This window comes from Callionymus lyra, chromosome 12, assembly GCF_982586985.1.
Source record: "Callionymus lyra chromosome 12, fCalLyr1.hap1.1, whole genome shotgun sequence".
Classification (NCBI taxonomy): Eukaryota; Metazoa; Chordata; class Actinopteri; order Syngnathiformes; family Callionymidae; genus Callionymus; species Callionymus lyra.
In genome coordinates this window covers 13,875,142-13,901,086 of record NC_141829.1, presented here as the reverse complement: position 1 = coordinate 13,901,086, position 25,945 = coordinate 13,875,142, and the positions used below count along the sequence as shown (strand labels likewise).

Here is a 25,945-nt window from a genome sequence, read left to right as displayed (position 1 = left end):
TATGTCATGTGATAACTATTTATGTCATGTGATCATACATTTCATCATTTATGCTTGTCATGTTATAATTAATGGGTTTAATGTAAGCAGTATATTTTCAAATTACTGATCTTTTAGTTTGTGTGTCAAAAGAGTTTGCAAAGTTTTTGTCAAATTAACAAAGTCAAAACTGAGTTAAAGTAAGTAAACAATATTGTAAATGTAAAATAATTAGTGGACAAAATTAAAGAAAGTTATTTATCATCAGGTCAAAGTATTAAATGAAAAAAGACACAATATGATAAAAAAAAATCTCCATGAAGTCGAGTGAAGATGTGGTTTTTCCTGATAATGAAATACTTTCATCTAATAAGTCATTGATTTTGTTTGTCCTTCCAGCCGCTGTATTACCCCGAGGAGCCCAGCAGGAGGAGCTATGACACCTACCGGATGTACGTGCATCATCCTCAGGGCTACGACGACGCCTACATGGACGAGGTCATCACCTACGCGCCCGCCGTGGACTACAGCTCGCCGCCCCTGAAGCCCAACATGGTGGACATCTACGCCAGCACCAGGAGGCCTTCGTACCGGGCCGAGCCCTACCCCGGGTCCCCCGACTCCTGGGTGTGAACCCTGCCAAAAAAAAAACTTTCAAAGTGTGTGTGTTTTCAGTGGATGTTTGGGGGGGTCAAAGGTCGAGATGGACAGAGCGGGCGAGTGCCGAAAAAAAGAAGGGAATCCTGGAATGTTTTTAAATTATTTTTTTAAACCCAGCGGAGGAGCAGCCGAGAGAGAAGAAACCTGGACGGTGTGTGTGTGCGTCCTGCTGTGTAGATGTCGTGAAGGTGCGAGTCATGTGAGTCGAGATGGAGAGAGAGAGAGAGTGTGTGTTTGTGCCCCGAGGCCAGAGTGGAGGATGAACTCAAAAACGAAAGAAGAAGAAAACACGAAAACCACCACAGATGTTGTACAGATGTTGTACAGAAGGGATCCGTCGTACCCGTCGTCGTGTCGTCTCCGTGTTCGTTGTACATAGAAGAACCTGGTTTACACTCATGAACTTGTGCCATAAGAACACGAGAGAATATGAAGAACACGTGACAACAAAGTCTTCGTCGTACGAAACCTGCTAAGATGATAAAATAAAAAAAAGGTCAGTTTTGTTTTTTAAAAATTCTTGCTCCATTCCTTCCTGCTCTGAGACTTGTTTCGCCACAAACTGCGCCAGAAGTAGGATTATAATATTATTTAATTACGTTACGGAAGTAAAAGAATGATAGCTTTCCGATTTCCCGCTCTGAGACTTGCTTCGCCACAAACTGCGCCAGAAGTAGGATTATAATATTATTTAATTACGTTACGTAAGTAAAATAATGATAGCTTTCCGATTTCCCGCTCTGAGACTTGCTTCGCCACAAACTGCGCCGGAAGTAGGATTATAATATTATTTAATTACGTTACGGAAGTAAAATAATGATAGCTTTCCAATTTCCCGCTCTGAGACTTGCTTCGCCACAAACTGCGCCGGAAGTAGGATTATAATATTATTTAATTACGTTACGGAAGTAAAATAATGATAGCTTTCCGATTTCCCGCTCTGAGATTTGCTTCGCCAGAAACTGCGCCAGAAGTAGGATTATAATATTATTTAATTACATTACGGAAGTAAAATAATGATAGCTTTCTGATTTCCCGCTCTGAGATTTGCTTCGCCACAAACTGCGCCAGAAGTAGGATTATAATATTATTTAATTACGTTACGGAAGATAAAATAATGATAGTTTTCCGATTTCCCGCTCTGAGATTTGCTTCGCTACAAACTGCGCCAGAAGTAGGATTATAATATTATTTAATTACGTTACGGAAGATAAAATAATGATAGCTTTCCGATTTCCCGCTCTGAGATTTGCTTCGCCACAAACTGCGCCAGAAGTAGGATTATAATATTATTTAATTACGTTACGGAAGTAAAATAATGATAGCTTTCCGATTTCCCGCTCTGAGACTTGTTTCGCCACAAACTGCGCCAGAAGTAGGATTATAATATTATTTAATTACGTTACGGAAGATAAAATAATGATAGCTTTCCGATTTCCCGCTCTGAGACTTGCTTCGCCACAAACTGCGCCGGAAGTAGGATTATAATATTATTTAATTACGTTACGGAAGTAAAATAATGATAGCTTTCCGATTTCCCGCTCTGAGACTTGCTTCGCCACAAACTGCGCCAGAAGTAGGATTATAATATTATTTAATTACGTTACGGAAGATAAAATAATGCTCAAATAGCCACATTGTTAAATTCGTCAATAATCGTGTCTGTTAGGGAATTTTAGTAAAACAAAATAATCAAATAGTAGTTCAAATATAAATATTAGTAAATAAACTATGCTAACATGCTAATAACCTAGCTCACTAAATAAAGAATACACACTTTGATGATGACATGCTAAGTTTATGAGTAACATGCTAATCGAGAAGCTAATGTAGAGCTTGAATTTTAAGGTGGAAAAAATGAATAATCGATAAAATGTCAAGTTAAATTTAAACAAGCTATTTAAAATAAAATCTATATATTTTTATAGTAGTAAACTAACTTAGAACATGTCAACGTATGTCTAAGGCATAAAATTCTAAGCTAAGGCTAAATGTAGCATATATAAAAAACGCTTGATCTAAGAATTGCATTTGTAAAACTAACTAAATAAACGATAAAACAACTATTGTTATTTACAGTAGGTCAACAAGCAGAATATGATCTTTACCACAAATGGCGTCATAAGTGGGATGAAAATGTAGTTGCATAGTAATAATGGAAAAAGGATGAACCTTAAAATGAAATGCTACGTCCAAGTTAATTGTAACTGAGTTATGTAGAGTAAAGTTAGACAACAACACAACTCGAACTTTAATGATGAATAAAATAAACTGAATAAACATGATACGTTTATTAGTTACATGCTAATTTAAACACAAGCGTAAAGATGAATTATAGGAGAAGAAAATCGCATAGACGGTCGAACTACTAAAGAAATATATCTCGACAATAGTAAACAAATTTAATAATAAATAATTTTCATATGATAATAAGACACACTGTTGCATGAACACAAATTATACAATTTAAATTATAAAAATGTTATCTCAAAATTAATGAAAAAATGTAAAAATGTAAACTGAAATAGGTATGCTAACTGATAACATGCTAAGATATGGCTAAAGATAACATGCTGATAAATAAAAGAAAAACATTAGTTAAAATAAACAACAAATAACCAAATAAAAAAATAAACGTAAATGTATAATATAACAAATAATGAATAAAGTCGAATAAAACCATGCTGATTATTAAAATACTTTTTTTCCCGCGGCTTTATTTCATGATTTAGTCAAACACAGAAAAACACAAAAATGAAGGAACTGAGAATTCAGCGACAATAACAACCCCGGGTGGGCAGATAGGGCGTGTCGTGATGACGTCACGGGCGTCATCGCATAAAGGGACGAGCCTCCTTCGTCTGCAGACGTCGCTTGTTGATCCACGAACCTGGTCCACGATGGCGCAGAAGATCCACAAGTCCTGCTCGAGGGAGAATCCGGAGCTGAAGGCGGGACACGCTCGCGCAGGTAAACCCGGTCCAGTGGACCTCTTTTCTGTCGGAACCATCTCTGTTGTTGTTGTTTGATCCGGTTCATGACAGCGGTGCTGCAGAACCCGCACAAAGAACCAGTTCTGAGCCACTAGGTTCGTTTTTAGGTCGTTGTTTTTGCACGTATTTGACGCACGTGTTTGTTCGCACGAGACTGAGTTTGATTTATTTTTAATGCGACAAAAGTTTTCACTTCAAAGTAGGTCAAGAACATTTGAAAAAGTGCTTTTAAATACATTATGTTTGAAGGGCCAAAATAGAAAAACAATAGAAAAATTAAAGGAAGTGACGTAGACAAGGAAAATAATGATGGGTAAACTTGAAAGAATGATATTTAATGACCCTAACGTTATTTATTGAATATTATTTCCCTTTTATATTAGTCAAATTTCCTCTTTATAAATCATACATTACAGAACATGATTTTATTTATTTTGACATCATTAAAAAATGCTCAAACGTCGAGAACATACTACACAAAGTAACAAGTTAAAATGCTGCTGTCTAACTATAAGTAATAAAATGTATATAATTAAATATCCTTAAAAGATCAAGACGCATAAGACACACACACAGGAGTCCCAGAAGGTGCACGAATAAGAATGTTTATATTTTGTATCATGACCTCATGAGTCTTATTCTGTTTCCAACTAATTATTTTAATAAAAACATGTGTATTTTTAAAAGTCTTTCATGTAATTTTTCTTTTAGTGTCTAATTTAAAAATGGTTTTAATAATTAGAATTAGTTCACTCCTTTAAGTTTCTATTTGCGTGAAAACTGAAAGTTAATTTCTCCGAGTAGACTTTGGCGAAGCCATGTTAACTCTTTAATAAATTTTGTCCTTGGCTTCGTCTCAACCCTCCTCAGTGAAAGCAGGCGGCAAACGTGTGTCGAAGAAAGGTCTGGAGGAGTCGCACGGAACGCCGGAGAAGGAGGGGAAGAGGTCTGAGAAAGTCCGGTGAGTCCCCGACTAAATGGATTCTTCACCTCGTGGATGCTTTTCCTGCAGTTTTATTTTTTATTTAATTATACCCGAGATGTATTTGAAGATAGTTTTCCCCTATTTTTGTTACCAGCGTTATTTGTTAAAGATTAAAAAAAATCTGAACTTTTATTTTATAATGTATAAATATTTCATTTATTCAGCTCAGAACAAAAATGTAAGTTTCTCCTTTTCTCTGCTAAATTTTTTTAAATCAAAATCTTAATGTAAGTAAATGTTATTGCTTTCCACATTAGATGAGGGTAAACTTGTGCCTCTCTGGTCGGCCATTTTGACTTTCCACTAAAGCTAGACTCCCGGACTACAACAATGGGTACAATATGTATCATGTAACATAGACTCTCATAGAATCCAGTAAAACTTATTCTGTCTATTTTAAACACTTTCTTTACATGACATCCCAGACAATCTAATGGCATCACTCAAACCCTGGTAGGAGCCAAGGTCTCAAGCAAGGAACATTTTGTGAATTTCTTTTCAATTTTCGCACAACAATCATTTTATTGCGACCACTTCAGTGTGAGTTTGACATCAGGTGTCGGATTATGTTTGTTGTAAACACACTCGTGTAAAACTGCAGTTCTTAATTTGACCACAAGTCGTGAGAAGGAATAAAAAGCAAACTATTAAATTCAAAACTGAATCTTCTCCGCAGGTCTTCAGTGACCTCCAGCAGGATGCAGCCCATCGGAGTTCTTCTCACAGGAACTCTCGACAAGGTATGTTCAGTAGCTTTAAGAAACGTTTAAAAGTTCACCAATAAGGTAGACTCTACAACAAATTACTGTAACTCAAATTAAGAGTTTTTTTTTTTCTGACCTTTTTTTAATTTCCCAGCTGAGCCACGACTTTCCAGAGACTCCGGTGAGCGTGCGGCACAGCAGACTGAGACCTTCCTCGGAGAAGCCGCACATGCAGCGTCCGTACTTCATCCAGCAGCCCAAGAAGTTCTGAACGCCTGAATAAAAAGGATTCGTGGGAAAGTAGAAAGTGTCGGAAAAAGATATTTTTGCAGAAGTTAACGTTGCATGCGCTTTTGTAGGAGCAGTAAGTTTGACCACCTGTGTGTCCGAGTATGTTGGCATGGAAGACATTTTGTATATCGCCTGGCACTTGTTAGATCACGTGACCAAATAAACTACTTTAATCGCAGTCGTTTTTTTCTGTTGCCATTTGCCGTAATCGCCACTAGATGGCGGCAACACGACGCTGAAAGATCTGTGAGGCGGTTCAAAGACTTCAGCTCTGAAGGGATCAAAGTTGCTGACTCTGGACCCGGACTGGACCAACACCACGGACCGGAAGTGCTGCGTGGGCTCTGAAGGCCTCACGGTCACGAGGAAGCCTCCGTGGAGTTGTTTGTACTGTTCTCAGCGGCTGGTCTTCCTCCTAATGTTGACCATCTTCTCACGTCTCCATGAGATGCAAACTATCTGCCAGCAGGTGGCGCTAAAACTTCACTTTTGGTGACATTATTTTAAGGATGCTAGCCGTGTTAGCATGTAGTGATAAAAGATGCTAACTAGCCTCACATTCTGGGCTTGAAAAATTACTTTTTATATTAATTTTGATTCTTTTATATTAAAATATTTTTATTCATAATATACAGATACAACTTTTTTTGTTTCTACATGAACAATAAATCAATTTGACAAATGCCTAGTACATATAGTGAACTAATGTTTTAAAATAAATCAAATTTACTTATTTTTTTTAATGCTAATCTGTTCTGGCTTATCCAAAACATTTCTTTTTTAAATTTGAGTGAGATCACAGATGGCAGACGAAGCACTCAAACCCTTGTGGGAACAGGGGCCCAGAAGTGGTAAAACAAAGTTACAAACTAGGAAATGTTCAATTTACTGAAAATAAATTATAAAATCCTCTATGTTAACAGTTTAGTTTGTATCTTTGTTTCAGGAAAATCTACTGTAGTTTTGTTTCAGTTTTCCTTTTTTTTTTTTACATTTGTTTTAGACTATATAAAAAACCCATAAACAAAATGTCCTGGAAAATGTTTAAAACTTTGTAAATTATTTTGTAAATTGGTTTCTGGAAGTAGTTATTTGTGTAAACTTGGTTTGTGCAGTTGTTTCAGGAAAACATAAATTCGTTTCATAATTTTATTTTATTTTTTTCTGAATTTATACATTTGTTTATTTTTACTTTTGCAGGAAACAGTAATTTTGTGCTACGGTTTGTACTTATGTTTCAGAATTTCAGTCTTCAGAGTTTTAACATTTACTTCCTGAGCCAAATTCCTGAAACCAGATTTCCCAGGAAAAAAAAAAACTTTGTAGATTAGTTACAAGAGTTTGAAATTTTGTTTCAGAAAATCGTAAATTTGTTTCAGGAAGTTATACTTTTATTTCAGAGTTTGTCATTTTCATTCAGGAAGTGCCCAAACTTTTGGTTTGTGGAGTTATTTAAGGACATTTTAAGTTGATTTCGGGCCATAATAAATATATTTTAGGGAAATGGGATTTTTGATTCAGATTTTGAAAATGTGTTCCCGAAAATTGAAATGTTATTACAGAGTTAGTAAATTAGTTTCAGACTTTTAAAATATGTTTTAAATTAGTTTTAATTTTGTTTCAGAGTAAGTACATTTGTTTCAAGAAGATGTCATTTGTAGAGTGTAAACTTGGTTTTGTGGAGTTTTAGGTTATCGTAAATTCGACATTTTAAATATGTTTCAGGAAGTTATAATTTTGTTTCAGACTTTGTACATTTGTTTTAGATCTTGTACATTTTTTTTCAGGATGTTGTAGTTTTGTTTCAAAGTTTGTCTTTTTTTTTCAGGAAGATGAATTTTGTTTTTAGACTTTGTACATTTTTTTTTCAGGAAATCGTAATTTTGTACATTTTTTTCCAGGAAGTTGTAATTTTGTAAACAAAAAAAATTCAGGAAGTTGTAATTTTGTTTCAGAGTTTAAACATTTGTTTCAGACCTTATAATACTTTTTCAGGAAGTTGTAATTTTGTTTCAAAGTTAGTATAATTTTTTCAGGAAGTCGTAATTTTGTATTTTTTTTGTCCTGAAAGTTGTACTTTTGTACATTTTTTTCCAGGAAGTTGTAATTTGTTTCAGAGTTTGAACTTTTTTTTTCAGGAAGTTGTAATTTTGTTTCAGACCTTATAGTATTTTTTCAGGAAGTTGTCATTTTGTTTCAAAGTTTGTACTTTTTTTCAGGAACTTGTAATTTTGTTAACATGGTTCGTTGAGTTCAGGATTTGTAAATTGGTTCCTTTTTTTTTTTTTTTATCTAGCGTTTTAAAAAAAAGTAAAAATCGTAAATTTGTTTCAAGAATTGTATTTATTTTGCTTCAAGCTCCTTAATTGGTTTTGTACTTCCGGGCCACCGTCTTAATTTACTTTTGCAAGTGAAACAACAGTTTTTAAACGACAATAAAAGTTTTCACACGAAAGAAAAAAGCAACACAACTTAAAAAAGTGTATTTTACTAAAATGAAACAGTAACTAAAGTCTATATAAACACATGTTGTCACGTGCATGTGGTATGTGCGCCAGCAGGGGGGGGGGGTTAGGGTTCGACCCTCTGATGATGTTGGTCCAGATGACCTCATGAGGGGGCGGAGCCTCAGATCTGGATCCACCTCGGATCAAGTGCATGAGTCCGTGTGGAGGTTCTGATCGAGGAGCAGCTGAGGAAGTATTTCTGGAACTTTCTCTCCATGACACAGACCAGGTAGGAGCCGATTGACGCCTTTTTGATTCATCCGCGCTGCGCCGGGGCAGGGAAGCGGTTCCGAGCCGCGGTTTGTTTTGTCGGGAGGAAGTGTCGGGACATGCCCGGGAGAAGTTCTCCCTTCACTGCTGGAATCCACATCCCTTTAGGTCCAGGTTCTCAACCGAGATATAAAGTTGTGGTTCTAGGTCTGTGAACTTTTTTTTTACAGGTGACGTTTCCGCTTCAAGTGTTCATGCGCGAAAGAAATAGACCCGAAACGTTAGCTTACAAAAAATACAGTAAAATAACGATAAATTCTCTTTAAGAATTGAACCGTTTATGGAAGTTAAAAATAACTTCTAAGTAATGTGCACTATTTTATGAACATTTTTATCATAAATAATGTATCTTTTCATTAGCTAGCAAGTTTATAACGGTAGACACATGTTATATAGCTTTATAGCTAACTTACATTTAACAACAATACACCGGTTTATTTGTTTGAAATGCACTTTATATGGTGTTCATTGATCCCTAAAAACTGTCTATAATCTTATGTCTGAAAAGCTTTTTTTAGACAACATATATTTTATTTAAAAAAAGGCACTTTTTATACTTTATACTGGAGGGTTAATAGCTAGCTTGTAAACTTCCTGTTACTTTTAATAGTTAAATTGTTTGTTTCATTGTCCTTTTAAAGTGAGATTTACTCAATATAATGTGGGAGTTGTGGGTTTAGATCCTAAAACTGTAGAAGTGCATGGAGTTGCCACTGTTTTCCAATTGTGTGTGTGTGTGTGTGTGTGTGTGTGTGTGTGTGTGTGTGTGTGTGTGTGTGTGTGTGTGTGTGTGTGTGTGTGTGTGTGTGTGTGTGTGTGTGTGTGTGTGTGTGTGTGTGTGTGTGTGTGTGTGTGTGTGTGTGTGTGTGTGTGTGTGTGTGTGTGTGTGTGTGTGTGTGTGTGTGTGTGTGTGTGTGTGTGTGTGTGTGTGTGTGTGTGTGTGTGTGTGTGTACAAGCGAACATCCTTAAGTCAAATTTTCAAAAAAAGTTCATCAAATAACTTCTCACGAAACATAATTTATTTAATATTCCCCTTTATTTTTGGCATATTTTGAGCTTATTTCCAACTATAAATGATCATGAAAATCTCTCCCTCGTTCCTCTTGTCATTTAGAAACGTTTCTTTCTGACTGAGAAGGTTTTTTTCCTGACGATAAGTGATATTTACTGTTGACGGCGCTGCCAGGATGCAGATGTTTGTGTCTGTGTGGTCTCGTTTGATGATAATGTATATTTTGCTGCCGAATGAGGTGGTTTTTTTTTTCTTTACGTGACCAGGATCCCGATATAGCGGCGAAACTGAACCGTGATCTCGTTCGCCCCGTGTGGACTGAGTCACTGGAGTTCAGAGCGCTGGCGGGTTCTGACTTTCTGCTGTGCTCAGCACTTTTTAAAACTGAGGGGATTCTCCTGGTTAGTCATCCAAGTTTCTTTGAACACCACAGAAAAGTTTTTTTTTTTTACTCTGATCACTATGATTCATGGCGTTCAACCTCGTGACCTTGGTTCTCTTCTACCTTCAACGAATTGGCGACAACACTTGCAATTTCCTGTGTTGAATCGTGTGTCTCGGGGGCAATTCCCCTGAATATACAGACTCCAAATCAGCAGGAGGAGCTTCATCAGGGACTCGGTTTTTTGACCTACTAAACATGTTATGAAGAGTTTTTTAAAACCGACCAGGTCTTCGCTGCGAGAGTCTGGTTCCCATGCTCTTTGGCCACTTTGGCTGGCATGGGCTGTTGGCACCGGCGCAGGATTGTTATGGCTGAGGAGGTCACTGGACCTCATGACCTGCTGGATGGACATGACTGGATGTTAATGAAGTGAGGACCAGAAGAATCTCTAGTCAATCAGAGGCTTTGTCGGTACGTCTTGTCTTTACTGATGGGTTTTATCGTTTCAATTCGATAATGTCAAGTCGAGATCTCATGATGCACGACAACAGTTCACAGTTATAGAGATAGTTTACCTAAGTTTCATTTTCTACTCACCCTGATGCATTATTTTTAGAGTAATACTTCCTTTTTGGAGTTATAGTCAAAAATAACGAGCTCATGTAGAATCTTCATCCAAAAAATACATGTAAATACCTCCATACTGCTCGTCTGTAACGTCCATCTTGCATTGAAGCCTCGAAATGAGAAATCTTTCGGATGAAACTAACACAAATCTGTATTTTCAGATTGTTTGTTATGAAGGAAACGATTAGAATATTGGCTGAACTATCACTTTAAATAACTTAAATCTGATTCTAGTCTGATTCTTGATATTCTAACTTAAAAACAAAGTCCAGTATTTGGGCATGTTTAGCACAAGATGTGTATCTGCAACGTAAACAGACCCTTAAATGCTTATAATTCTCGGTTTACCTGGATCTTGACCTAGATTTGTCTCGTATATCAAATATGTTTGGTCTCATTTTGGTTCAAAATAGGTTTTATTAAGGATATTTGGTGTGTAGTTGAACAACTTGTAAATCTCATTTGTCTGGCAACTAGCAAGTGTATAAGAGTAGAGAGATAAATGTTATATATAAATTACACTTGGCAGCTTAACACCAGTTTATTTGGACATTTTAAATACAGTTTAAAGCTTATTAATTATGGGCCGAGAACGTCTATAAACTTGTGTATGAAACATATTATAGTAGATTAATATGTAGTTAAACATTTTAAGTAATTTTCCATTCCACTGTTATATATTTTCTGTACTAAGAAAGGAAAAATACGACTCGCATTTTAAATTTCCAACTTACAATTGGTCAAATTTTAGAGCATATTTCTGACTTTTTGTTTCACAACTAATCGATTAAAAACTTCATTACTCTTTGGCTTCAACATAGTTTTGATTAATGACGAATGGAAGTTATTCCAGCTCAGAGGTTTCATTGACATTGTGTCACAATTTTTTAGTGAAATAATTCAGGTATTTAAAGGAAGTGAAGCAGAATTATTTGGAAAATCCAATGGGTTAACTTTTGTGTGTAATTGAGATCATAGTTTTAAATGCATCCATGTTTCCTGCGCAGGTGCTTCTATTAAATTGACTCCACAAAAAAATATAAAATCGTTGGTTCGACTCGCGTAAATCTTTCCAACAGGAAGTCATTACACATCAAGTAAACGTGTATTAACATGTGTAATTGGCTATTAATCAACATTATGATCTGGCGTCTATTAAACATCTTTGAAGTGTGTGTTGTTAATCCGCGTAAGTGGAGCGTCGCACGTGCAGATGTTGCCGTCACGCCGAGTGTATCCGAAACACGTGTGCACTTGGAAGTTCTCCCACACAACAGCTGTTTTGCATTGACATTTTTTGGGGGTTGTCGAAGAAGCCCCCCGAGTGGTGGCGGGAGAGGAAGAGTTGTTGAGCTCCTCGAGTGTGCCCGGCTCTTAACTACACTATTTGTGGGTGTGGTGTGTGTGTGTGTGGTGGGGTGGCAGGGGCTAAACTCCAGATTAATTTTGTTGACACAGGCTCTTTGATAATTATATTACTTTCCCAATGTTTATTTGAGCTGTTACTGCTACTGCTGCCCCCCCGCCCCACCCACAGCAGTTACAGGTGGAACATAAAACTCGCGGCCAAATGGATGTAAAGTGGTCGTTGGTTCGTGTGCTCAGCAGTTCCTCTGACCCGTTGCTGACTCGCTTGTTATGGGCGTTGGATTCCTGTACAAAGTGGGACCATTATAAGTGTCTTTTCATGGTTTTAAAAGTTGTGTCGACAAAACGTTACACCTCGGAAATGAGAAATTCACATATTTATTTAAGAGGAAAACCCGAGCATCATATATTATCAGTTAAATTTGATCTCTTAACCCGTGCTATAACATTACAATTCCCGTGGAGTTTGTTTTTTAAGGGAGAATTTGAACTCTATATTATACGTTCTCCGATGTCAAATGTCCGGGAGGCTGGTGCTGTTCTTTTCTATTGCACTATTTTTATTTTTAACTTATTAATATTTATATTTATGCGTTTAGATATACATTTACTCTGCTGTCCTTTTTTAACGGTTGCCAAGTAACCAAGTTTCATTGCCAGTTTCACTGCTGTGATTTCTGTGCGATGCCAATAAAAGAAAGAAGTCAAAGTTCTAGCTTTATTTTACCAATACAAAACAAACCGGAATATCATTTTACTTTGTTTTGAATAGTTATTCTATTCAGATGTATTCTTCTGTCTATTCCGAGCGGACAAACAATTATTTAAAAATGCTTATTTTGTACCTCATAACTCCACTTTTTACTTCAATCTGTCTGTAACTTTGTTAATTGGTTTCGACACAAACAAAAATTGTTACAAAAAACAACAGTTTTTTCAAATATATATTTTTTTAATGGTAAACGTTTTCTTTTAATTATTATCAATGTTTAGATGCATATGTATTGAGGTACTAAGTAAGTAAGTAATTTATATTTATATTGCGCTTTTCCAGACCAGGGTCACAAAGCATTTAAACAGTCAAAACAATATTCAATAAAGTATATACTTTAAAGATCAAGATAACACCTTAACCTAAATTCTTATTTTTAAGGTAAAAAGTACAATGATGTGCTCAGCAGTTCGCTGACCTGATGCGTGTTAAAAAAATTAGACCATAATAAATTGTATTACTTTTGACAGTTTCCAAAGTTACATCAAACTCACCTTAGCAATTAGCAATTAGCAATGTTTAGATACATGTGTAGATGAAACCTGGCAACAAAGCAACTGAAAAATAAACAAAAGTAATACAAAGAACTAACAGAAAGAACTTTGTAAACGTTTATTTTTGGTAAAGATACTGTTTGTTATGTAACGCAAATTACAAATACAAAAATTTGACAAGGAAGCAGAGGAATATAAAGTATGATACAAGAAAATACATCTACAGTTATCCCTTGATTTATCAAATTTATTTGGATTTAAAATGTGGAATGTTTGACAAGATCATGGGATTAGATTTTAAAACAAATTCCTGTAAATAACATGTAGAAGTTGATTTTTGTAGCGATGCCACGGATGTGGGAGTCCATGTTTCAACCTTAGCACCTGAAGAAGAGCCAGTCGTTTTTTTCTTCCTCCTTTTGTCTCTCATTACTTAACTTCCTATCCCTGCTCTGTGATCTAAAGCTTATTTGACTCGTGCTTCTCTATCAGCTCCAATCATTGAGCTCCTCTGATATCTGGCTCGTCTCCCCGTAAACCCAGTGCCCGGTATTATGTTAATATCCTCGCGGATTATCGGCTCGACCAGACGACCACCGTCCGAGGGATCACTTCCCTCACAGACCTCCAGCTGTCGGACGATCGTATCCATTCACGACAATTTGTCAGTCAACCTCATCGCACACACACCCGTGTCCTCGCCGGGGTTTGGGAAATATGACTCGGTCAAACGAGTCGTGTCAGGAATAATCCTTTGATCTGAGGAAACCTTGAATGCCGACTGACCTAAATCCCTGTTTCTACTGTTCTTGTAAGACTCGCGTAGAAATCTTCCATATTTGGAAAAAAGCCTGCCGTCTTAAAGTCCTTTCATTCCACCTCATGTTACGATCGAGGGCGATAATTCCTTTTTTATCTGGCGTTTGTGGAATGTCCCGCGGCTTTAAAACGCCACACGTTAATTGTTAACCAAAGGGCAAATAACTGGCTTCCTGGGAGGCAAATTTCCAAGTAAATAATCTCTGCGTTTATGTGCACTTGTAGCGGACTGGGAAGAGTCAATAACCGGAGCATGAATCCGACATATTACTGTATCTCTATCTCAAGATTGTCCGTTTTAATCGGCCTAATCTGCTTGTTGTCGATAATGATTTGGGAGCAGAAAATTGAAAAGTCAAATTCAATTACGTCCTGCACTGATTTCAACCCGTGGGAAGCAAGCCTGGATGTTCTGGCATGGGCTCTGGGACGTCTTGTCGTATCCCGACATTCAAGTGTCAAGTTGAGTCAACTTCCTGAGCCCGGGGTGTGACTGTGAAGGCTGAGACGTTATAACTCTTTTTTTAAACATGCCTCGACGTTTTCTGAGGCGTCAATCGTCAGCTGAAAATGTCCTTTTCCCCCCATGAAGTTGTGTGTTTTAACATGTTGGCCCTGATTTCTACATCAATCATCAGGAAGCATCAAGGGACGCACAGTTTTCCCAGGGTACAAGTCTTGCTTCACTTCCTGCTGTTGAGGAAGAAAGTGAAAACCAGTTTACTTTTTTCTGCTGTTTGTAAATCCATTATATATGTAAAATATAAGTTATTAGTTTTATTTAGGGTGTTAAAATAATATAAATACATTTAATATAACAATGTTGTTTTTCACAATACTGTATTGATTTTCAAAAGAACTGTATTTATGTTTAATCCCTTGAGATCCCGGCAATGACTGGGTACGAGAGGATACAGTTGCTCCCAATTTGGTTAATGAAGCAGTCAAGAGCAATGTTTTTGAATTCGGCAAAGCCAAAGTACTCGGACAATACTTCACATATCCTTGTTTCCTTGAATTTCTCGAACTCCTGTGTTGTTCTCGGTGTTGTCTTGATCTTTGAAGTATGTACTGTTTTGAGTATTGTTTTGATTGTTAAAGCGCTTTGTGACCCTGGTCTCGAAAAGCGCTATATAAATAATTATTACTTACTTACTTACTTACTTACTATTGCAATATATGGCCATATTTTGTACCTTTGTATTGTGATGCGTATATCATCGCCAGATTCTTCCCAATAAACACTTGCATCTGAGGATATAAGAATAAACACTTCTTGGTTTTCAGGCTAAAGTTATCAAAAGGAAATGATGTAATATAAGATATAATTCTAAATCGATGAATCGTAGGAATGCATATCGATCTCCACCAAGGAGGCTATGGTTTGTTTGTCTCGTCAAGAACAGTTAAATAGATTTCAGGATATATTCAAGTTCGTAGTTCTGTGGTGAGTTCTGTAACAATGTGACCTGCTGTTAATCTTAGCTTATCAATATGTCATAACATTATTTTTCTGACACTTACTAAACCTTCATATGTAAAACAAAAACCTGTGACCATATAATTTTCCACTTGTTTAATTTAATAACATTTATTTGTCTTTTTATTTGATCGCCATCCCTCTTTAACCTTCTCAGTGACCTGAACGTCTCCCGTAATGCTTTGTCGCCCAGCCAACCAAATCGCAACTGCTGGTCACTTTTGACAGTTTAAATACATTATTATCGCGACCAATCGGCTGTCACTGATTTTGATGTATATTTTCAGAAGGTTTTTTTTTGTTTTTTTTTCAAATTAACAAGGACTCTTCGTCAGTGATTCGTAGTTTCTCATATATTGGTCAAGCTTTTAGATCGGGTGTTTTAAACTTAATTATCTTACTTATTTTTGAGCTTATCCTTCTTCATCAATCATTTAAATCCCTTTCCTTTAAAATTCCTTTTTATTATATTGGAACTCACTGCATAATTGTTGATATCCATAATCACTGTTCCATATCTTATCTTAAACATTGGCATCTTTGTTGGATGCTAATCAAGATTAAATTTAGTCTTTTTTAGTTTTGAGCCAACTATCCAGAAGGCTGCTCAAAATGAATTGGCAGGACCATGGACCTGGAGTTTGACACATATTATGAATGTAATAATAACTTCGTAAGATTCAACTTCAAGAAAAGACAAGCTAGTTATAAAGCTGGTTTGGGTTAAGCCGGTAGTGTCACTAATGCAGATCGGGTTAGGAGTCATCTGTCAGAGACTTGGGATAGAACGCTCGAAGATGATCCATCCTTGGAACGTCTCTTTTGCTTCACGATAATAAATGATGAACGATCTGGATGTTACCGTGACCACCGGCACATCTTTAATCATTTAAAAAAGTGATCTGTTTTTGGTAGATTGTCGAGAAAATGACTTCAGTTCTCGCTGGAAAAAGTTCAGTTCCGATTTTATCTGCAGCGATCTAATGGAATTGTGGTCAGTCGTGCAATAATCACCTCATTTGGAAGGATTTACCAGGATTGTTTGGACAGTTTGACCCACGAGACAGAATAACATGATAATAGGCAGAACGCCGCGGTAATGACAATCAGATTCCAAAGTAAGCCGCGCTGAAGGATTCTGTCCAGAGAAGTTATTAACAGAGTCCATGACGTAAGGTCGGAGCGGATATCGTCTTTTCTCTTGGAACGAGTTCGACTCTTCCACGATGAAAGTTCTGCTCTTCTTCTGTACTCGCTGGTGACTGACGACATTTCCCGTGAAAACATGTTTGCCGCCGCGTTCTGGAGGTGTTGGCCGTGCAGGATGTCGGACCGGAAAACTGCTTGTTTAAAAATGTCTGTCCTTTGTTTTCCTTCCCTGCCTCTTAAGTTGGTGTGAATACCCACCTCGGCGCACAATGGCTGACATTGAGCTGGAGCCGTCCTTCATACCTTCTCACTAGGTTTCCTCCTTCAAGGTCTTGTTAGCTAACGTCCTATTGTTTATGGGCTCGCAGCCTCGCTTTCTCTCTTCCGCTGGCAGCTGAAGAATACATCCTGACTTCAATAGTGTTTGACACAAACGCTGTGTGTAGCAATGTAGATGAAGATTTTTGAAGAAATTGTTTGGTAGTACTGATCATTTAAACATGCTAGTCTTCCGGAGTCAAGTTACGGAATCCACGACCAAAATCATTTGTCATTTGGACTTTGTTAGAACTGGTCTTATAAAATAGGAATAGGAAATCAGGAAACTGTATTGAAGGTAATAGTACCGTAGTATCAAACACCTTCCTTTGATACATAGCCTTGGGTACATTGTATAGAAACTATAAGGTGTAAAAATACTCAAGAATAAAGTAGATCTTGTTGATATTAACATGGATGGATAGACAGACTTTATAAATTGGTACCAGTACATAATATACAGATTTTTCATGTAAACCATTATACAAATACTATAAAAGCAGTCATTATATCATTATATACCACACATTGCCAATTGTTTTGCACCTTTCTGGTCTAGAAAAAACACTATATAAACACAAATTACTTACTTGCTTTCAATGTAGGCATTTTCTCTTATTATCTATTCAAATACTTTATTCCAGGTTGTTAACAGTGATTATAGGAGTATAACATGTTAAGGTCAAGAGGTTTGATTGTGCTCCTAACTTATTGAAGTGGTGCGTCTAGATTTTTGGTGGTGCACTTAACTTTTTCGGGGTTAGGAGCACAGTGCTCCTAGATCAATAAGTTAATGTGGAGCCGTGATGGTCCGCAAGGTTCTATCAGAACGTTTAAGTAGGACTTTGATAAGCTTCGAAACCGCACCGCGAGGAACCCTTAGTATAACTCCTCGAGGTTTCGTGGTACTATTCTGCAAGACTCTGTAGTATTACTCCGCCAGGCTCCAGGCCACATGTATGAAAATAGATCCTCATTGATAATATGTTGCACCTTTTAGTCTGAAAAATACTGTATAATGATAAACACAGCAAAGCAAAAACTGAACGCAGAACTTCCCAAAATGAATCGTGTCTTATCTTAATGAATGAATGAATTTGATACATTTGATGATTCATTTCCACTTGTTTTTCTGTAAGAAAAAAACAGGAGATACTTTTGATCAATTTGAAAAAGCATTAGACACTAAAAGCTACACTCCAGTCGTGTTCACAGCCTTGTGGTTCTCTTGGAAAAATGGCTTTATAAACCCGACACAAGGTCAACCTGTTGTCAACGCTGTCGTGTTACTACGGCAACAGTGTGGAAAATCTGAAACCAATTACTTATGTGAAATCATTTGATTGGCTTTTTTTGCACAGTGGAAAAAGGGGGGTTTTTAGCGAAGGTGGTGAGGCAGATCTGGGCTCGAGTGTGAACTCTATTATCTTGCCCCTCTCTGAGGACAAAGCGGTTTTCTAAAAATCACCAGCCATGTACCAGAGATCCCGCCAGAGGCAACGTGGACAAACAATCCTATTTCCGCGCTTTTTTATAGACGTCTTCTCAGGTGACCGTCGAGGCAGGATTGAGCCATCAGCCACATGTCACGTCTCTTTTGTCCAGGTGGCGCTAGACTTCCTGCACTTGAATAGATGTGGACTCCATCCCCGGGAAAGGATGACCCACTAAAACCCGACGACGACCTTCAACCTATATGTTTACTATATCTTGTCAGAAATCCACGTAAGAAGGCCACGGACTGCGACTTGACCTCTGAGCCCCGAGCTTGTTTAAGGAGACGGATGACCCACATGTGAAGGTTAGAGAGCACATCTGGCTGATGTACCGCTGGGGCTCCACAGTTTGTCCCGAGTCAGCTGTTTCCTTCTAAACACGATGCTCTGGAAGGGGCAATTGAATCACCTAAAGGCAGGGGTCCCCAACCTTAGCGTACCGGTTATATATTATATTCACAGGCTGACCTTCAGATAAAAAACGGATAAAAATGAATGACTTTACAGGTTTATTTTTGTTTACCCTTTATCTTAGAGTAAACTGAAATAAGCATCTTGACATTTAAAAATAAACACCTAAAGATACAGGGACAATGATACAATCTATTGTGATACTGCAGAAACAAGGATGTATTTACAGACCACATGGCTCTTGACAAAGTCGTAACTGCTTTCATTTGTTTTTAAAACCACAATATATTAAAACATTAGCTTTAAAAGCTGCTGAAGTCGACTGTATCCTCTTGTCCTCAGTCATCATCAGGATCTCGCTGGATTTAACTGATCCTTTAGCTTCGGAGGAGGATGACTGTTGCTGTCTCGTGGCCGAAAGTTAAATTCCAACAAAAACATGAACAGCGCGATGAATATTGTATTATAAATTGTGTTGTATTATATATTGATATTTTGTTAATTGTAAAAATGTAAATATTTTGTTTTATACAAACTTTATGAAATATAAAACTTAAAATAACTATTACATTATGAAATATAATTTGAAATCCAAAATCCACAGAGTTCTGTTGAATATCGAATTATGGTTGTATCTATATTTCTCCCAGTTACACTCAATAAAAAGCAGCCCAGTAACAAATCCCTTATGGATCACTGACCTAAAGGATCTGAATTGGGACTCAGGAACCAGAACAAGAAACCTTGGCAAGGTGTAGATGAGATTTTTAGCAAACAGCTTGTTAGCAGATAAATACTTATTGTTGCTTATTTTCAAAGGAATAGCATTGCTAAGTATCCACAACCAAAGCTTTTCCTCTGAAGCAAAAATTTGTTTGAACTTTTGAATAAACAACCTTCTTTTTTTGAACTTTGGTCAAAAAATCAGTATCTTAAAATACTCTTCTTTAGCTACAGAATGACAAAGTTTGATTTTTGTATGCTTGCTGTCGGACTACTGGTCGTTCATCATCATTCGGCCCAGACTGTCTCTTGGCTTGTGGGGTCTCTGAGCGTATAAGTCCATATTGTCTGTGGCACTGAGTGTATCAACAGAACCCCTGAGAAACTGAGTGCTCTGTCCTTACAGAGAGAGGCCCCTCATAAGAGGCCCTGCTTAAAGTCTAATATACAAACTCGAGTTAAATACACCGCTGACTTTTTTTTTTTTTTTTTTAATGTCTTGAGGAATCTTGGACCCAGTCTGGTCGCATACCACACGGTCCAGGACGCCTCTCTGAGGAGACATTCTTACAAAGGTTACCGGTGCGACCCCACAGCAGCTTAAGCTTCGCAGTGTTTGATGCTGAATTAAAGAGATTTTTTTCAGTCTTTGCGAAGAAAGAGAGAGAAACTAAGCTAACGTTGCGTTTCGCTTGGATTCTGAATGCATACTTTTTAGCAGTCATTGTCACGATGTAAGACATACAGTATACTGTATATCATAGCCATTCTTGGGTGTTGGAATGAGGAACTAAATATCCGAGGGACCGTTAGCACGATAAGTTAAGGTGATGGAGGCTGATGGGAAATGCTAAACTAGCCAATTTACTATCGCAGGTTATTGGACCGTTTGCTTCCTAAAGCTGATGCCACTGACTGTAGAAGTGGTTTGAGGGTGTAAGGAATACACCCCAGTGACTGAGTAAACTTGCTCAGGGACTTGTTAACAAGTGAGGGATGGAGCCAAGCCAAAAATACAAGGTAAATACAACTTCCTACTCACACCTGTGGTCATTAGCAGGAGAGTGGATGCATGTGGAAGACATTATTTTTCTCCATGGGGTGACTAGACTCTCCCCTATGGTGTTTTTAAACTGCACAGTTTCAGTCCTACTAACTTGACTCGGGAGTACTTTGTTGGGTTGCGTTTCCACCAGCAGTGCAACCGGCTTTAAAGTGGGCCCGGGCAGTCATAACATAGCGCCGCGAAATTGGGAGGCAATTGTGTACTTGCCAGACACAAAAAGGTCTGGACCTTGTCAACGGCCCACAGAACAACTTTTCGGACAGTACTCCTTATAGCATTGTTTAAAAGAAATGGTCCGTTTGTTTCTTGTCTTAGAAGTAGCGTCAACTTTTTTAGTGGTGGCCTGGCTCTCTTATAACCAGAGATTCAGCCTACCGTGATGGTGGTGGAACTGGAACACAAACTCAGTCCATTCGAGGAGAGTATGGCCAAAAAGAGCTGTTTGAAAAGACCAATAGTTTGTCCAACGTGTCACCTCACACACAGTTAGTTAAGTTGCCTCTGGTATCGTTTCTGAAGGAGTGAGGTATTTCAGGAATATCCCAATGGAGGGTACTTCCTCCAAATAAGGCTACAATGTCAAATAAAAGTTCCACAAAAACAAAACAAAAAACAGACGGCTTTATGAGATCATGGACACTAAAGTTATTGTGTTACTGTACTAAACAATGTGACGACCAAAGAAGGTCTAACCGGTTGACGTGGAAAGAATTTGTCACGTTGGCTTCAAGTGTTTCAAGAGGGCATTACTCATTTCCCTTTAGATAACCTAGTTGTCTTTTATTTGTTGCTGTGGAGATAAGCGGTCGGCTAACATAAAACATAGACCGGCTCCTCCTGACACGGAAGAGTCTTGTTTATAAGCCGCAATGGACATCTTTGATCTACTATTTTGGATACAAACCAAGTCGTCCGTGATCTACTTCCATCTTACGTCACAGGTCGACAAATCTGCCTGTACAACTTAAATGATTAAACGTTGTTTATCATAGAGAGAATGGTGCAGAAAAATGTTATGTTAAACTGGATATTTATTTCTTTTCCAATTTCAAAGTTTGAAAGCAATAGAAGAAGCCAAGAAATGTCATCTCTTGTATAAAGGAAATGGGTTCTGGCGGCGGCGGGCAGATGGAAAAGGATGAGTAAAGAATTTAACCATGAACCCTTCTGAGTTTATGTACCCACACACATATGTTTCACATTTCTGCTTCGATAAGAAGTTCACGAGGAAATATACATAACTCAACAATATGTTTGGAGATGGTTCAAAAACGACAGAGGGCTTGTAATTGTTCGGGTCCGCACAGGTGATTTCATTTAGCTGAGGTTTTCTTTTCAAATATAAGTAGCACCTGGTGGAGTACGTTTAGTTTCAAGTGTTCGGAAGTAAATACTGTGTAAAACTCCTACATGTTGTAGAGGAACTTTTTCCGAAGTATCTTACATCAACAGCATATAAACTTTAATAATTGTTGCTTCAATACTGTATTTGAATTCTACGTCAATACCGCTATGTAAAAATGTTCAACCGCCTTGATTGGTTGGCTGGGCGGCAAAGTATTACGGGAGCTTCTCAGGTCACTGTTACTGAGAGGGTCGTTGAGATGGATGGCACGACGTAAACAATGTCGAGTTTGATTGGTAAAAATACATGTTGTTGAGGTTATCTAACTACGTATCAAACGTAGTAAGTAATGTCATGTTTTTATAATTATGTAGGATTTTGAGAGTGTAAACTATGTAAGAATGTCGAAATCTGACAGCTACGAAAGGTTTTAGCGCAAGGAGGGATTATATGACGATATGAATATTAAAAATAAATGGTCACTATTTTCCGAATTTGAGTTAATTCGGGGGGGTTGGGGATCGTAACCCCAGCTGTTACACTGATAAATTCCACCTCCGAATGGTTTTACTCTAAACATGTTTTTCATTTTTAAATCCGACTTCAGTGACACTGACTCAGGCTTCGTAAAACATTTGAAAAAAAAAGTACAATAAGCTTCACATGTCTGGTCTGGAGTGTGAAAAATATATCAAGGGTGTTTCCTGGAACTATAATGACAGTGTGGTTTTTTAAGATCCGTCTATGTCAGCGTGTTCTTCTTTGTGCGGTTTTGTTTTGGAAGAGGTGATAATGACTCCCGAGGCTTTTTGTGCGTAATTGCTCGGAGCCATTGGATCCATATCCAGCAATAAAGTGATTGATGCCAGATTTTAACTTTGAACGAACAAGCAATTAATCAGCCTCGATCACGGACGTCTTCTGTTTCCGATTAGGTCGAACACATTCTTCCGATGTGTGGTATTGCTTATGGGGCTACGAGTCTCGTGTCACAGACGTACAGAGAAATGGATTCTTTGGTTAGCTGGTGTTTCTGCAGAAGACACGGAGGGTTTGCACAGGTCGACCCTCGAGTTCATAATCCGTCGCTTAACTACAAGCGTTGAAAATGCACACTTGCTCGGGAACAAGCGTGATAAGCGACTGTAAACACTCAAGTTCAGCCTCATACTATCAATTACATGTGGAATTCGGGGCATTTGAGTGTTTTCCTGTGCAACAAGATAGCAGAACGTGCCCTTTTCTGTACAAATATTGGAGCATTCTTTCCACGCAGGCCGCCAGTGCTGACCTGCCGAATTGGGAGCGCTGTGGGAAAATAGCTAGGGCTCCTATTTTATTCGGCTCGACTGGATTGAATTCTATGCGCTGGTATGAATATGCTAGCGAGCGAGTTGATGCAAGAACAATGAATTTCAAATTTGACTTGGTCTGTCGTTGACTTTAATCTTCTTCCACCACCAGGGCCTCACCAGAGAGGGTTCCAGGAATCTTGTCATGTTCAAGGCGGTGCTGAAAAAGAACAGGGAAGGAGGCAAGGGGAGCAAGAAGGACTCAGGTATGTGGGAGATCAAAAGGAAACAGATGGCCCGCAGCCTGTCGAGATTCTGTCATGCCGTATGAGATGGTGGCCTTTTTTTGCAGAACGGGGCATGTTTGAGTGAAAAGTCAAATGTATCTGAACATGGGTCAATTAAAAGCAAAACAAAAATATATAAAATTGTTTCAAAGTCTTGCACTGACTTGTTTCGGCATATTTTGATGCTAGTTCACTTTAGTGGCATGGATTGGTATCCTTTTCAATCTGCCGATACTATATCATGATACAGTTGCAAAGATACAATGTATTGCGATATTTCGCGATACTGTAGTAACAAGAATACATATTTGTAGTATTGTCGAGTACTTGACCCTGGTGTTGCAGATTTTACAGACCACATGACTCTTGACGAAGTCGTAACTGCTTTCATTTAAAAAAAAAAAAAAAAATCTCCAAACATCGGCTTTAAAAACTGCTGGAGTCGGCCGTATCCTCTCGTCCCCAGTCATCGCCGGGATCTTGCAAGATTTCATTGTTCCTTTAACTGCAGAGAACATAATTCCTTCTTCCAACTAAAGGACAGAAGTTCCAACCCAAAAATAAACACAGTAAAAATTTGCACATTAATGTTTAGCAAAGAAAATAAAAAAACATTTATTTGACGCACTATAAATCATTAAAGAACTTTGGTTACACATAAAACAAGATTTGAAAGTCAGAATCTGGTGCGCTTTTATAGTCCTACAAATGTGGTTCAATGCTAACCACAAACAGAATCTCGTTTAGGGACTTTTAAAAAGTCTCAAACTTTTCAAAGAAACGGTAGAAATCTACAACTTTCAAGCTTGCTATCCCTTTATTTCCTGGATAAATGGGTAAAAGGTCGTCAGATATTCCACCAAATACAGTACTATGTCATGGAAAATGAGCATCAGTTTTGCTTCTTCAAATGGATATCTGTGAACTCCATTTAAGTGACGTCGTTGGCTTTATCTTTGGCGAGGATGTGCAACTGTTTGAAGAAAAAAGTTCATGGCTCCGATGCCGTTTGTAATCTCACGCCAAAAGTTTTGGAACGTTTTCCTTCCATACAGGTCAGCGTTCATGCTACAGTTTGATGTATTTATTGTTTAACTGCCTGGCTCTCCGTCACAACAGATGTGACGGCTCCCTTTGATATCCTTCCCCTCCAGCGAGACTCACTCTGAGTCACTCTTTATTGTCCTCCCGTCTCACACCGGTGATCTGCCTTGACATAACCGATTGACCGTTTCTGCCTACGCTGCACCTACGAGCCGAGGCCTGTTTTACTGCCACCCAGGAGGAGTTTTTTCCTAGGGTTCGCTCACTTCAAACATCTGAATCATAAGCGTCGCTACAGTGAGTCTGATGCAGTTGTCAGACTCATTAGACAAACTCTTATTCCTCACGGAGCGACACTTGAACGACGGCGACGAATAATAGACCTGTTTATTTTTAGATGGAAACCGTCTGCCACATATGAGTCAGTGGGATTACTCAGACGCGAGAGTCTGGGTTGTTCTTTCCTCGCTCTACTCCTTTATCCGGCCGGGCCTCGTTCATCATGCTTAAACAGCCTCTTCTTCTTCCCTTCTCATGCTGGGACCATAAAAGTCTGACCACTCCTCTCTGTGACCCCCTCACTACTTTAAACACTGACAGCTAGTCACATGTGAGTGGCTTCCTGGCGTCCCAGCATGGGAACAGTCTTCCCTAGTTCATAGTGGTCTTTGAGGAGAAACCTCACAATATTATGTAGTAGGAATAGCAACAATTTAAGTTTATTTCAATCTTATCTAGTCCCTTGGATTGGTTTACAGTACATTTGTACGTTTTATAAAATCATAATCAATCCTAATAATACATGTATTGTCCACAGACAATTTTCAACTGTAATCATACAATTTTCAAATGTAATCGAACAATTTTTAACTTTTATCAGACAGTTTTCAACTGTTATCGAACAATTTTAATCCATTATTGAGCTATTTTCATCTGTAATGAAACAATTTCCACTTTTTTCAACAATTTTCCACTTTAATCGAACAATTTCTAACTTTATACAAACAATTTTCCACTTTAATCAAACAATTTCCAACTTTATACGAACAATTTTCAACTGTAATCAAACATTTTTTAACTGTAATCAAATGATTTTCTACTTCAATCCAAAAAATGTTATCTGTAATCAAACAATTTTAAAAATATAAACAAACCTAAAGAAAAGTAAAGCTTGTTATTGTCATAGTTTGTCATCTTGCTGATGAACAAGGGAAGTAGATCCATAAAATGTGTATATTCCTTCTTCTTGCTCCGTCATTTAATTCTTGTCATTTTATAACTGTCTCTGTAATTAAACTGAAGTTATTTGTTAAAAATGAGTCATTACACTCCTGTTGGTGAAATTATCTAAAAATTATAACGTGATAAAATGATGTGGAGACTCTTGGCTGGATGTTGCCTGCAGGACACAAGTTGTTGGATAGAAATTAAGAAACTAATGAAATGTATAATTGATTTTAAAGATTA

General features: G+C 37.8%; 3 protein-coding genes across 12 annotated transcripts in view; all 3 read left to right on the top strand.

The window, feature by feature from the left end:
* Nucleotides 1-1,145, top strand: part of LOC148068357 (plakophilin-4-like) — an 85,864-nt gene extending 84,719 nt beyond the window's left edge. For all 6 annotated transcript variants that reach the window (XM_087804395.1, XM_087804394.1, XM_087804393.1 and 3 more), the window contains one exon: nt 379-1,145. In XM_087804395.1, the coding sequence (XP_087660521.1) occupies nt 379-612 (234 nt within the window). In that variant the 3' untranslated portion in view covers nt 613-1,145. The remainder of the gene's footprint in view (nt 1-378) is intronic.
* A 2,343-nt stretch (nt 1,146-3,488) lies between these two features.
* dap1b (death associated protein like 1b) lies at nt 3,489-5,790 on the top strand. The gene is made up of 4 exons (XM_087804410.1): nt 3,489-3,609; nt 4,503-4,593; nt 5,294-5,357; nt 5,476-5,790. Exons 1-4 carry the CDS (start codon nt 3,540-3,542, stop codon nt 5,590-5,592), a joined length of 342 nt encoding a protein of 113 aa, XP_087660536.1. The 5' UTR covers nt 3,489-3,539; the 3' UTR covers nt 5,593-5,790.
* Nucleotides 5,791-8,267: 2,477 nt separating this feature from the next.
* The window catches only part of tanc1b (tetratricopeptide repeat, ankyrin repeat and coiled-coil containing 1b), a 118,994-nt gene continuing 101,316 nt past the window's right edge, over nt 8,268-25,945 (top strand). For 4 of the 5 annotated variants that reach the window (XM_087804385.1, XM_087804384.1, XM_087804383.1 and 1 more), the window contains exons 1-2: nt 8,268-8,348; nt 23,320-23,413. In XM_087804385.1, coding sequence (XP_087660511.1) covers nt 8,271-8,348; nt 23,320-23,413 — 172 coding nt within the window. In that variant the 5' untranslated portion in view covers nt 8,268-8,270. Of the gene's footprint in view, nt 8,349-8,413; nt 8,537-23,319; nt 23,414-25,945 lie in introns of those variants that run through there. The other variant, XM_087804386.1, reaches the window with a different exon arrangement.